Source organism: Panthera tigris, chromosome F2, assembly GCF_018350195.1.
Source record: "Panthera tigris isolate Pti1 chromosome F2, P.tigris_Pti1_mat1.1, whole genome shotgun sequence".
NCBI classification, from domain to species: domain Eukaryota; kingdom Metazoa; phylum Chordata; class Mammalia; order Carnivora; family Felidae; genus Panthera; species Panthera tigris.
In genome coordinates, this window is record NC_056676.1 from 6,650,944 (window position 1) to 6,665,583 (window position 14,640).

Genomic DNA, 14,640 nt, shown 5'->3' on the forward strand with positions numbered 1-14,640 from the left:
TTTTACACACTTTACACACTTTACAAATGTGCAGTATGATGTTAGAAGCCAACTCTTGGCTTAATCATTAGATGACTAGTTACCTCATAAGAAAAATCACTTTCACCCTACATGACACCAATCAAGAAGTGTAATAATCCTTGGGCTTCAGTTTGGGTATGAGTTGAGCATACATTTCTAGCCACAAAACTGACTCCTGCTAAAATGACCTTTTAAGAAACCTACACAGATTAAGGCAGACCACCTGTCTCTTAACTGCATAGCCCAAGATTATCAGGCCCTAGTCTGTGTCTCACACAACTAATGCAGAATATGGCGAAGCAATCTATTTTATCATTATATCCTAAGCGATAGATCGCTTAAATCATTTCTTTCAATTTTAGGATTAAATTTGAATTAGTAGTATATTTCTGCCAGTAGGGGGCAGTCATAACATACCTAGACATTCAAAATAGGAGGCTCTACCTGGAATAGAACACGAAAGAACCGTGGATAAACTGCTGATCCACCAAACAGATTAGCCTTTTGCTTCAAATAGTGTAACTTTCCAGAGAGGTTCCCTGGCGGACTGACGGATGGCCCAGCACTGGCCAAACGAAGAGAAATAGAGTGGACCCTGGGCTAGTGTTGTTAAAATCAGGCTGCAGGACTCGTTTGGAGCTTTACTGTAAAAACATGCCCAGTCCTTCCCAAGACAACCAAGAGTGCCTCCAGAAACATTTCTCCAGGCCATCTATGTGGAAGCAATTTCTGCCCCTGCCTAGGGCTGAGGGATATAATGCAAATATTCACCAGACCATGGAAAATGAAGGAAGCCCCGAGGCTGTGCGTGACGTCAAGGTAAGATGACCTCCACCATCCATGATGCTTTCTTGACAAGGAAAAGGTTTATCTGGAAAGATTATAAAACCATAAGCAAGCTTTGGCTCAGTGAGCTATTCCTCTATCTTATTGACAATTTATCAAAATGTTTTCAAGCCAACCCCAAGAGAAAAACTAGAACCTTGATAATTAATTAACTTCTCTGTCCAGTTTTCTCCAACCTATGCAGCTTCCCTTTACTAAGACAAATGCTTACCTATTTATTATTTGTTTGTTTCAGGAGGTAATGTTTTCAAAGGCAGGAAACTCAGCCATAGTTTCTTTTGACTATTGATGCTTTGTGGCTATTGTGGCTTAGATGTTTTTCTCCGAAATAAAAATTATATCGCGTGTAGTAGTGAAAGAAAAATTATCGACCACTTTCTACAGAAACTGCTTGAGAAAAAACTGATAAAATAATGCAGGAACGTAAGAACATTAAGAAGCTAAGGGATGTTTTTCCTAAATTCACAGTTTCTTAAGGTGAATTTTCGAAGCGTGGATGTCTATCAATAGATAACATCATTTCCCCAAACAGTGACAATTTCCCTGCTCAGTGTTGTGTGTATCCTTGCAGTTTAAGCCTGTAAATCCTCTTAACTATTAATAGAATCATCTCGTAAAAGATTATTCAGAGTGGAGGGGGATGAGTATGTGTTACTGTCCTCCCATAATCAGAGCTCAGAATTAAATGCTGCAATCGTACTACCGCAAACCTATCCAAATACTTTAACACCAAAAAATTTATCTATCCTTTTACGATGGCTCATATCCTGATCATAATCATGATTTCTTGTCAGTCATGTTATTTTAACCAACTGGCACAAGACGAAGGAAAGTGCTGTGTGTTTTTGTTTGCTTGTTTGTTTTTATAAATGTTTATTTTTGAGAGAGAGAGAAAACACAAGCGGGGGAGCGGCAAAGAGAGAGAGGGAGACACAGAATCCGAAGCAGGCTCCAGGCTCTGAGCTGTCAGCACAGAGCCCGACGCGGGGCTCGAACTCACGAACCACGAGATCATGACCTGAGCCGAAGTCGGAGGCTCAACCGACTGAGCCACCCAGGTGCCCCAAGTGTGGTGTTTTTTCCTAAGTCATTAAAAAGATTTTTCTGTAGAAATGTACTGACCTTCATTTTTGAGATTTCAGACAGATGTTGTGAAACTTCAAGCCCCTGTTATCACCTGAGCACTAGGTCTTTAGGAAACTAAAATGAAATGGATATACCGGCCAGAAGCCCTTCATTGATGGGCATCTAAGCCTAAATGCAAAAGAGATTTCTGAAAGGTAGACCTTGGAGGCTACTCTGGGGAACAGCAGCGTACGTTTTGTGTGTGCACGTGATATACACATAGGTGCGCACACACATGTAATTGCAAAGTTCTCATTGTGTGGAGGGGTACGCTTTAAGCAGAATCCTAGACAGATGAGTTGGAAAAGCATTTGCGCGTCAGCAGCCTCTTCCCACAGCATCCTGGAATCAAATGTACCACCAACACTGGGCAATCCTAGCTGCCATCCTGACCTCATAACAGGTTCCAGCCTGTACAGCCCAGGTGTGAGCAGTCAGGAGTGACCCTGCCGGGGTGCTACCGGTCTCTCCAATCAGTTCAAAACATCTTTTTTGTCGCATCTGAATAGAGACGGTCACATAGGTGAACACGTCCCTCGTCCAGCATATACAAGAATGGTAGAACTCACCTCCTTTTAATTCTACAAATACGACTGTATCCACAGGATCTGCCAAACCTGGGCCAGGTTTTGAGAAAGATGGGCTCCTAGTGGGAAAGACAAACGTATCAGCATATGATCACATTATCGGCGTGACTTATGTCAATGGTAGGGGATATCCACGTAATTACAATCTTTCAATCATTAAGGAAATAGGAAGTTAGGAATGGTATATGAGCAACTGAAAATGGCCTAATGAGGGGCGCCTGGGTGGCTGTCGGTTAAGCGTCCGACTTCAGCCCAGGTCACGATCTCACGGTCCATGAGTTCGAGCCCCGCGTCGGGCTCTGGGCTGACGGCTCGGAGCCTGGAGCCTGCTTCCGATTCTGTGTCTCCCTCTCTCTGACCCTCCCCCATTCATGCTCTGTCTCTGTCTCAAAAAGTAAAATAAACGTTAAAAAAAAAATTTTAAAAAAAGAAAAAAGAAAATGGCCTAATGAAAGAGTGAAAGAGATGAAATGTAAGGTAGGAATGTGAAATAATGTCTAGAAATGTAGAAAAGTAGGCAGGGAGAGAACGGGCTAGAATGTGTCTAGATGTCTAGAGGCCATTGATAAAAACATTAAAAAAAAATCTTAAACCTAAGCCTCACACCTTAAACAGCAATTAGTTCAAAGTGCATCACGGACTTGAAAAGTACAACCATAAGGAAAACTAGAAAACTTCTTGGAAAAACAATTTTTTGTGAAGCTTTGTGACCTAAGGCTAAGCAGAGTTCTTAGACATCAGAAGTATAGTCCAGAGGGGGGCCTGGGTGGCTCAGTCAGTTAAGTGTTCGACTTCGGCTCAGGTCATGATCTCGTGGTTCGTGAGTTCGAGCCCCGCGTTGGGCTCGGTGCTGACAGCTCGGAGCCTGGAGCCTGCTTCGGATTCTGTGTCTCCCCCTCTCTCTGCCTCTCCCCCGTTTATGCTCTGTTTCTCTCTGTCTTTCAAAAATAAATAAATGTTTATTTTTTTTTAATTTTTTTTAACGTTTATTTATTTTTGAGACACAGAGAGACAGAGCATGAACAGGGGAAGGTCAGAGAGAGAGGGAGACACAGAATCCAAAACAGGCTCCAGGCTCTGTGCTGTCAGCACAGAGCCCGACGCGGGGCTCAAACTCACAGACCGCGAGATCACGACCTGAGCCGAAGTCAGCCGCTCAACCGACTGAGCCACCCAGGCGCCCCAGAAATAAACAAATGTTTAAAAAAAATTTTTTTAAGTATAGTCCATAAAGGAAAAATTAATAAGTCAAACCTCAAAATATCAAAAATAGACTTTTGCTCTGCCAAAAACGCCTATTAAGAGGATAAAAAGACAAGCTACAGACTTTGAGAAAATATATACAAACCGTGTATCTGACAAAGGCCTTGTGTTTAGACTATGTAAAGAACTCTCAGAACTCTGGGATAAAATAACACACAATCCAACAAGAATATTAGCATTTTATTAAAGAGCATATACAGATGGCAAATAAACCCGCGAAAAGATAGTTAACATCATAGCCCCAAGGGAAACACAAACTAAAAACACAATAAACTAGATCATCCACATATTCCTGGTAAGAATGCACAGTGGTACAGCCGGTCTGGAAAATAATTTGGCAGTTTCTTTCAAACCCAAACATGCAACCATCATATGGCCCACCTATTTCACTACTGGCCCTTTATCCCAGAGAAATGAAAACGCACGTTGACACAAAATCTTGCATGCTAACGCTCACAGCAGCTTCATTCAGAACGGCCAAAAACTAGAAACATCCCCAAAGTCCTTCAAAAGTTGAATGAAGGACTGTGGTACATCCATGTTATGGAATACTAAGGAAACCCCTGCAACAACAACAAAAAGAATCAACTGTTGATACACAAAAGGAATGAACTTTTGATATATGTCCCTTAGATAATCTCAAAGGAATGATGCAGAGTGAAAAAAAATAATGATCCCAGAAAGCCGAGTAAAGTATGATTCCACGTATATAACATTCTTGAAATGAAATTATAGAGTTCGAGAATGGATTCATGGTTGCCAAAGATTGGGGGCACTTTGGGGTGGGACAGTTCTTTCTCCTGATTTCAGTGGTGGGGACAGAAACCTACGGATGTGATAAGATTCTTTGGAAGTACGTGCACACACACACGCGCGCTCCTGCACACACACACACACAAGTGAGTGCTTATAAAACTGGCGAAATCCGAGTAAGTTCTATGAATGGTACCAATGTGGGTTTCCTGGCTTTGATGTTATACAACAGTCATGCAGTTTCCATTGGGGAAGCTAAGTGAAAAGTGCCTGGGACCACTTTGCACGTTCTCTTTTGGAACTTACTATGAATCTATAATGATTTCAAAATAGAAAGTTAAAAGAAAACAAACCTCCAAAGGCCGGTAGACTGATGATACCCACAGAGCACTGCCTGCGTGTTTCGTCGTGGTTTTTCTGGTTGTTCTTTTCATTTGGAACCAATTTCACTGGGTCAGTAGCACTGATGTCATTAGACCTGTTTTAGAGATGAGAACCCAAGTTCAGAAACACTGGTCGGTTACGTTGTATGAAGTCAGCTGAGTGGTGATTTGAACCTAGGTTTTTTTGGTACGGATTTCTTTGCTAATTCAGTGGCTTCTGACAGTGATTTACAAAGCAGACCATAATTTCATGGGCCTGAAGCCAGATTTCTTAATAGGGTTTTCTTTGTGCATTCAGCCTAAAGTACTCCAACATGCACCACTAATTTACTACAGAATAAATTCATACCCCCGCATATATAATCACACACCTGTCTTCATCATCATATTTTTCTCCATCAGGATTTTTGCTTCCTTTCTTTCATTCAGGACAAGGAGTGCTAGGGAAGGTAGGGTGTCCCCTGAGCTAATCGCTTCCTAAGTGACAGACATGAGAAAGAGAGAAAGTAAAAAGCCACACGGGCAAGAAGTCAAATCCATCTATCGATACAGATTTATGTGTGTATATGTGTAGGCATCCCTCTTCAGTAATGAAAATGGTCGGAGCTTAGACAAGAAAGTTCCTTCCACAAAATTATTTTTTTTTTAACCTGGAGATCAAGAGTCGCATGCTTTACAGACTGAGCCAGCCTGGCACCCCTCCACGAAATTATTTTTCCTATCATTCCAACATCAATGCGCCTCTAAGAGCACAGGCTTCTAAGTGCCCTCCTGTTCCAGACGTGTGATCCCCTGAGCAGCTGATCAAAGCACTTGTTTCGAGACGTTATACACTGAAAGGAGAAAAATAAATGTCAAGGCCCCAAAGGGTAGCCACAAAGACAATGGTGCTTTGTGTGATGAAAAGGATACAGAAAAGAAGAGAAAAAAAAATCTTAGTAAAAAGGAATTATGCTTCTAGTATCCAATACCTCAACATGAATGTACTCAGAAGACAAAATTATTTTGTCCTGCCTCCATTTGTGAAAGAGTAAGTTCGGTAGGGATTAAATTAGTTCTTTTTTTTTTTTTTTTTTTGACAGCCCTCTGAAAAGACTCCTGTAGTAATTAGTTTAACACTTAAGATGTTCACAAACCTCTTGAGAAAAAGGTTCATTTGGAAGCATGTTGTTGTGATTATATCTTCTATAGTTTGCATGCAAATGTTAATTGGCAATCCTCCAGAACCTATTATAGGGGGTTTCTAGATGAGTATAGCAAAATATTATTATTATTATTGAAGTATACTTGAAGTACAATGTTATATTAGTTTCAGGTGTACCGCATACGGATTTGACAATTTTATACATTATGCTATGCTCACCACGAGCATGACTGTCTTTAACTCAAAGGCGGGATGGCTCACCAGACTCCAGGTTCAGGGCTTTCCATGAGCCATCTGTGTCTTGCCTTCCTTTGATGAGGACCTTAAGGAAGCCCATGGGTGTAGTCTTCGGAAACGTGAAAAAGTTCCTCAATTACTAGCTCACAGAACCCAGGGCAATCGTGTCACATTAAGAGCCAAACAAAAATAAAGTCAAATAACATTTCAGCTTATCATAAAGCGTATGGTTATCATCCCACAGTTTTGCTTATATGGCTCATTTGGACTCTCTCTTACCTTGATGAAGATCTAAGAGACCACCAGCTCATGCCTTCCAAAGTAAGAAGTGAAACAGTGGTCAATTCCAAAGTGAATGGCAAAAAGTAACTGCTGAAATCCCTCATATAATTTTCATAAAATTTAAGAAATGTTTTCACGAATAACAAATAAATGTTTCTCCTTGGCTGACAAAAACACCAGACACAAAATATTAGGTTTTTCAAAAAAAATTTTTTTAACATTTATTCATTTTTGAGAGACAGAGACAGAGCGTGAGCGGGGGAGGGACAGAGAGAGGGAGACACAGAATGTGAAGCAGGCTCCAGGCTCCGAGCTGTCGGCACAGAGCCCGACGCGGGGCTCGAACCCACAAACCGCGAGATCATGACCTGAGCCGAAGTCGGACGCTTAACCGACTGAGCCGCCCAGGCATCCCACGAAATATTAGATCTTTAGTGCAAACAGCCCAACTCAGACAACTCAGTCTGTATCAGTCGGGTAGGCCAGTTCATGCTGCAGTAACAAATACACCCCTCATATCTCAGTGACTTAACAATAAAAGCATATTTTTCAGTCATGCCACAGTTTGGGGTAGGTCAGACTCTACCCAGTGACCCCGGACTCACACTGCTTCCGTCTTGGTGGCTCTGCCAGGTAGCGGATCCAAAGTCACTCTCCAGGCATACTTAGGAAAGGGAGAGTGGGAAAGGAAGCTTAACTCCCTCTGAGGGAGGTGAACGTCATTACTTCCATTCGTGTTCACCCTGATCAGAGCTGGGCACGTGGCCAACGTGATCGCAAAGGAGGTTTACATTACATCACAGAGATGACCCAGGTACTGAGAGGCCTCACCATTCCCACCACACCTCCCACTTGGCCCCACTTGTAAGAGAAAACTCGGATGACTACAAAAGGAGTACGGCATTCCTTATACTTCAGAAAAGCATGTATATTTTTAAAAAATATGTACATATGCGTACATACATGGAAGAATGTATAATATGTATCTGTGCTTTTCAATTGATTTCAAAAAGCCAATCCTCTGAAGTTAAAAACCAGCCATTAGTTACTTTTCATGAATTATCATAAAGGAGGCTTCTGAGAAAATGCGACTCTTATCTCCAGTGGGAATATCTACAAACCAAGTGCTTGCTTACTAACACCCAACGTTTTATTTTCCACACTGGAACTAAAGATTTTTCTAATATTTATTTATTTTTGAGAGAGAGAGAGACAGAGCGTGAGCAGGGGAGGGGCAGAGAGAGAGAGGGAGACACAGAGTCTGACGTGGGGCTCAAAACCACCGACAGTGAGATAGATCATGACCTGAGCTGAAGTCGGATGCCTAACTGACTGAGCCACCCAGGTGCCCCAAAACTAAAGATTCTTCTATTCTGAAAATAACAATGTACCAGAAAAATCCACATGAGTTCTAGTCTTCAAAGTTTCAGATGAAAAATTTAAATACAAGTTTTGGTCATGTTTGCCATTTACTTAGACATTTAAATAATTGTCTTTGAGGGTTTTACATTAAAAATTAGGTTTTTGGGGGTGCCTGGGTGGCTCAGTCGGTTGAGTGTCCGACTTCAGCTCAGGTCATGATCTCACGGTCCGTGGGTTCGAGCCCCACGTCGGGCTCTGTGCTGATGGCTCAGAGCCTGGAGCCTGCTTCACATTCTGTGTCTCCCTCTCTCTCTCTGACCCTCCCCCACTTGTGGTCTGTTTCTCTGTGTCTCAAAAATAAATAAATGTAAAAAAAGTTTAAAAACAAATTAGGTTTTTGCCATTGGATTATATTTTCAGAGGCCAACATCTCCACCGGTGCTACAAAGTGATTTGTTTTGGCAAAGATCAATAGTATTTTAAGGTATTTCTTTGCTCTTCGGAAGTTTTTCTGAATGAGAATGGGTTAAAGGATATCTGGCATTAGGTAGTTTTCTCATGTAGCCCAAGTGTGCTTTTGTTCTTGAGAACGGAAACCTAGAGTTCCTGAAAACACAAAGGAACAGCGGTGATTCTAAAACTGATGCCTCCGGGTGGCTTCCTGGGCGTTATGATTCACACCACACTCAGCGCCTGGGACAACGTGCAGTAGTAAGTCCCTGTTCCTTGGAGGTGTCCCGGAATTCCCCAATGCTTCTTTTCTTTCTAAGTTTTTGTTTAAATTCCAGTTAGTTAACATAGAGTGTCATATTAGTGTCAGGTGCACAATACAGCAATTCGCCACTTCCGGACCACACCCGGTGCTCATCCCAGGTGCCCTCCTTAATCCCCATCACCTGTTTCCCCCAGCAACCCCCACCACCTCCCCTCTGGGAACCAGTTTGTTCTCTCTAGTTAAGAGTCTGTTTCTTGGCTTGCCTCTCTCTCTCTCTCTCTCTCTCTCTCTCTCTTTCTCTTTCTCTTTGCTTATTTGTTTTTCTTAAATTCCAGATATGAATGAAATCATACGGTATCTTTATTTCTCTCACTTATTTCACTTGGCAGGAAACGTCTTAACTTCCAGGGTACTGTGGCACCACCACAGAGTCCTAATCGAGCACTAACAGCGCTCCTCTTCTTGGAAATCTTATAGATCTTATAAATCTCTGAAGCACTAAATAACTGAAGACAAACTGATTTACAGCAGGAGAGCTTTGAAGAAAGAAACTGTATGTCCCAAGCCAGTGTCATTCCTGCCCTTGCTCACTCGCTCGCTCGCTCGCGAGACATTTTAAGAGAGGCAAGTGTATGGGTTCTGACACAGCCACACTTCCTGCACAAATCACGTGGAAGTATGTTTCAGAGCCATGATAAATGAGGGCAAAATAAGAATTCAAATATGGGGCAGTCCCGGTTGGGAAGGATTGATGGTAATTATTGAAACGGTCCCTCAGATGGAGGTATTCGATGTAAAAAGTCACTGCAAAAGGTGGTTATTGTTTAAAAGTTTGGTTATATTATAAAAAGGAGACACAAATGGGGGAAGGGGCTTACAATTCCATTTGGATTCACAGATACAACAAGAGGAAGGGAGATCAGAAACATGGGTCCTACTCCTCACGTCCAGTAAAAGGAAGTCAGAAGAGACTGTGGTTATGCTTAAAAAAAAAAAAAAAAAAAAAATGCTTTAAGAGGCAAGCGGAAATGGTTTCAGAAGAAAGACATGTGACCTTCAACTTCCTTCAAAATGACAGGGGAAGTGGGGAGTCAGGGGGAACGATGAAGCAGAATTGGCAATAACGCTAATACTGAGTGATACGAGAGTTCACGAGTATATTCGCTCCGGGTTTTATTTGAAAATACACATAATAAAAAGATTTCATCTCAAAGCCTGGAGGTTAGAATTTACCCTTTGAAATTAAGCAACAAATAGACTCATAAATACACAAATACAACTTTCCATATGTCTATTTATACCACAGTGGGAGCTGTTAGCACACGGTTCAGACATCCACTGGATAGCACAACTGATCCTGACCTTTCAGAAAAATCTTTAAAAATGGCAAAAGATCCTGTCTGGAAGTCTAAAAAAACATACTGCCCTGGTTGGCCTCATACTGTTTGGGCTTCCCCCCACCCACCCCACCCCCAAAATCTCATAAATGCTCAGATTTTATTTTTTTATTTAAAAAAAAATTTTTTTTAACGTTTATTTATTTTTGAGACAGAGAGAGACAGAGCATGAACGGGGGAGGGTCAGAGAGAGAGGGAGACACAGAATCTGAAACAGGCTCCAGGCTCTGAGCTGTCAGCACAGAGCCCAACGCGGGGCTCGAACCCACGGACCGTGAGATCATGACCTGAGCCGAAGTCGGACGCTTAACCGACCGAGCCACCCAGGCGCCCCTAAATGCTCAGATTTTAAATTAATGGTTAGGAAAAAAATATATCTAAGGCTCATTTTCCCTATTCAAAAGATCTCATAAAATCATGTTGTTGGCTTTCCTGTCAAAACCAAGCCAGCCTTGGGGTGCCTGGCTGGCTCAGAAGAGCACGTGACTCTTGACCTAAGGGTTGTGAGTTCAACCCCCACATCGGGTGTAGTAAACAAATAAAAGAAAATCAAGCCAGCCTTCACAAAACCATAAAATCACTGCAAATATCTTAGGAAATTTACATTAAAGTTTTGCCTTCTTGCAAGGTAGAGATGTAGGTGAACTTTACTGGGAACGTTTGATTGTAAACTTGTTTAGGTTCTGTCTGAACCATGTATCTCTATTCTGTGGGTAAAAGCAATTCAGATCAAGTTTGTGTCATCTGGCTATTTATTTTAGAAACTTTGGTCGAATGGTTTCACACTTACTGCATTTAAAATGACCGAGAAAAGGAATTTTTAAATGAAGCAAATATGCTGACAGACAATATTCAGTTTAAGCCACGCAGTGACTGTTGGAATAGATTTCAAATATTCAATAACGAAACCCAAATTGCAGAGTACATAAGTAATTGAATCTGACATCAATGATGTAACCAAATATGTTTTTCCATATGAATATATATTTTGCTTATAGAATTTTGAATTCTCAGCACTAAAAATTGTAAGGCTTCATTTTCAACGGTTGGCCATTGCAAGGACTTTTATTTGAAATAAGACCTAAACGTTAACTCAAATATCATAAGCATAGTCTCAACGCATTTTGGTAACGAACTTTTCAGACTGTGTGTGACCAGAAGATAAAAAGAAACAGCAGGAAGGCAGGAGCCCGGCCGCTCAGGAACCTGAGCCTAGGAGTCTGCGGAAGGTGCTAGAAAGACAGTTCAGCACCACACATCTCCTCTGTTTATCCCCTATTTAGCAAAGATCTGTGGGTGGGCTCCCCCAACAACTGGAGCCTAGTCCCAGACAAACCCTTTCCCCCACCGGACATGGTGGACGGTGAGGTTTGATGTGACCTTCTGTGCTCCCTTGAGTCAGGCCAGATTGATCCAGTTCAGGTCCAGTGTGTCTGGTAGCCCAGACACACTGCTACGTGCATAATTTTACCTACAAATTATCATTAAAGGCTGCTCGAGGTTATGTAAGAATGGTTAAGCAGAAAGGACCAAATGGAATGAATAAAACATTACTAGAAAGAAATGATCAAAGCATTTGATATTACCAATTTCACACCACATTTCTCCATTCTGTGATGAATCTCTTCTCTCTACTTCTGCAAGTTGGACCGAGCCCCATTTATTTAAGACTTTCATCTGTGACCATTTGCCCGGAATGTCACATGTTCTGAAGGGTATATTGTTTTAAGTTTTCAGTCAAGGAGAGAGCTTTGCTACCATCAGCAGCATCCAAGGAGGACATGCACTTAATTGTGTTGACAACGTTTGTTACAGAGAAAGGTGGCCGGATTGAACAATAAGCATACACGGTTAGCAAATAAAAGCTAGGCACTCTTGCTTCCTTCTTTCTGTGTTTGTCTTTTCTTTAAAATAGCGGCAAACCGACTATTTCCAACAACTGACTGGTGTCATTAAGGTCGGTAAGCTTCCCCTGTCCCAGAGTTGCAATTTTGGAAAAGAAAGCCAGCATTTTCCACCTTGTGGTGGCCCCTGAGGGAGTCCAGGCTTTGGGGAACCAATCATTGCCTTTTGTGCATTCTTTACAGCACTAGAGATGGGCAAGGTGAAGAGGCGGAGGGTGTGGGAGACAGGAAGCAAAAGAAGGTGTCCCAGGCACAGACTGGGAGATCAGGGAAGTTTGCCATCATCACTCTCCCCTCTCCCCTTCCCGAGACGCTTCTCTCACATTTCCAGGCATACCTGAGGCAACTCATTTTCTCAGTCTGGCCTGGTTTTTCTCACTAGAAAAAAAATTAAAGTTCAAATTCATTTGCACTTCGATGTAAATATATTTAATAGATCGTTCCTTCTCACAAAATCTGTAAGGCATTCTAAGATTAGGGCCACAGGAAGACCTTGCAGGGGTGTAACCTGAGGCATCTAAAAGCTGAGCAGAAGAGAAACCTTGGTGTTTGGGGCTATTTCTGGCCCCTTCTCAGAAGCCACACTCCAGGCTGGGCCAAATCCCAGCTGCATCTGGCACCGGCTGCTGCTGCTGCTGATTACAGAGACGCCGCGGCATTCCCGGCGTCCTCTTGGCACTTCGAGAGCCTCCTCTCTCTCTGTGCAACCTTGGCCAAAGGCCAGGTTAGAAGTCTCCTTGGCTCATCCATCAGAAATGAGCTGGTTTTCGGGCGCCTGGGTGGCTCAGTCACTTGAGCCTCTGAATCTTTGATTTCAGCTCAGGTCATGATCCCAGGGTCATGGGATCGAGCCCCATATCGGACTCTGCACTGCCTGCTTGAGATTCTCTCTCCCCAACTCACACAGCATGCACTCTCACTCTCTCTCTCAAAATAAATAAACATCTTTAAAAAAAAAAAAAAGAAAAGAAATGAGCTGGTTTTTAGAAACATGAAATCACAAAAGAGGAGAAAAGAAATAAAGGCTCGTGACAGTTTCAAATGCCTTCTCACTGAGTCAAGACTCGGCGCTCAGCTGCACCCTCTTGGCACACAGCTCCCCACCTCGCGCCCAGATGCAATAGCAATTTTGGGGAGCCCAAGAGCAAGATAGGCTCTTGAGCCCTAAAACTTTGTAAATGCCAAGACCGGAGGGAGTCAAAGAATGGTAAATGCTGACATCTGCTGGACGATACGGCATTGCAGGATTGCCATCCAGTAAAACCTAACACTGCGTTGGAAATAAAGGAAGTCTGATTGCTTGAAGACATCCTTTATCCCAACTGCAAAAGTTCTGCTAGGTGGATCTTTTTGGCACGCAGGTACAAACCAGGAAGTATGATGACATAAGAGCACTGTCTTTGTCATGGCGAGAACTGGTTTTCGAATTCGGGTCCACGTGGGGTTTAATTCTCTGAGTCTTAGTTTTCATCTATAAAATCAAGACAATGATACCTCTCATACAGAATTTTATTAGTTTTTTTTTTTTAATCAATACTTTGAATTTTAAAACACAATCTGCACCCATGGGTCCGGGCTTCCCATTGGTCCCGCGCTGCTGTCCTGAGGAACCCCTGGGACCTGCATGTTTGATTTGCACTCAGTTTCCCCCACAACAGTTGTTAACTTCATTATTCCCATCCACGGGCAGAGCCTCACACGTACTGGGCACATGGTAAGAGCCCAGTCAATGCTGATTTGTTGATTGATTAGTAGATAGAAATGTGTTATTTCCCTACTCTGTTCCCACCACATGGGTGAAACACTGAGTTTTCTCTACCTCTTTAAGACCATCGTTAGGGGCGCCTGGGTGGCTCAGTCGGTTGAGCGGCCGACTTCGGTTCAGGTCATGATCTCATGGTCCGTGAGTTCGAGCCCTGCGTCGGGCTCTGTGCTGACAGCTCGGAGCCTGGAGCCTGGAGCCTGTTTCAGATTCTGTGTCTTCCTCTCTCTGACCCTCCTCCGTTCGTGCTCTGTCTCTCTCTGTCTCAAAACTAAATAAACGTTAAAAAAAAAAAAAAAAAAAAAAAGACCATCGTTAGAATCTCATGTGCTGTGAAGGAAATTAATGATAGTTATGGATCCTGAATGGTCTCAAACTCTGTAATTTCAAGTCAGTGCCAACTTCCAGCCTCAAGAAAAACACCCCTTTTAAAATGCAGAGCAAAGCAATCCAATTCAGTGGAGTCCAACTCAAAGAAATCAATGATGGCTAACAAGTTCTCCCAGCAGCCAGGCCGGGCAGCCGGGCCAGCAGAGAGAGAACGAGCCTTGGGACGGGGCCCTGTGCAGCCTCAGTGAGACTCACACAAAGCCTGGCTTATTAGAAACCACTGGAAGAGCTACAAGGCCCAGGCAGACTTCCTGGGCCCTGTCACAAATTTCCACTTTGAGGCGAACAGTGTCTTCCCTTGTTCTTGCCATCTTGGTTGTTGGTTTTTGCGCTCCGTCAGCGTGAAATCGGTGGGTCTGGCCTGGGACCGTGGGGACACACGGAGGCCAGGCTCCTTAAGAAAGACCTGCCCGTGTTCCCTTTTGCATCACGCCTTCTCTGAACACCCATTTTAATAAGCCCCATGCCC

At 42.9% G+C, this 14,640-nt stretch overlaps 1 protein-coding gene across 1 annotated transcript in view; it reads left to right on the plus strand.

The window, feature by feature from the left end:
* The first annotated feature begins 675 nt into the window (after window positions 1-675).
* Window positions 676-14,640, plus strand: part of RGS20 (regulator of G protein signaling 20) — an 85,699-nt gene continuing 71,734 nt past the window's right edge. The window contains exon 1 of the mRNA XM_042973552.1: window positions 676-840. Within this exon, the coding sequence (XP_042829486.1) occupies window positions 676-840 (165 nt within the window). The remainder of the gene's footprint in view (window positions 841-14,640) is intronic.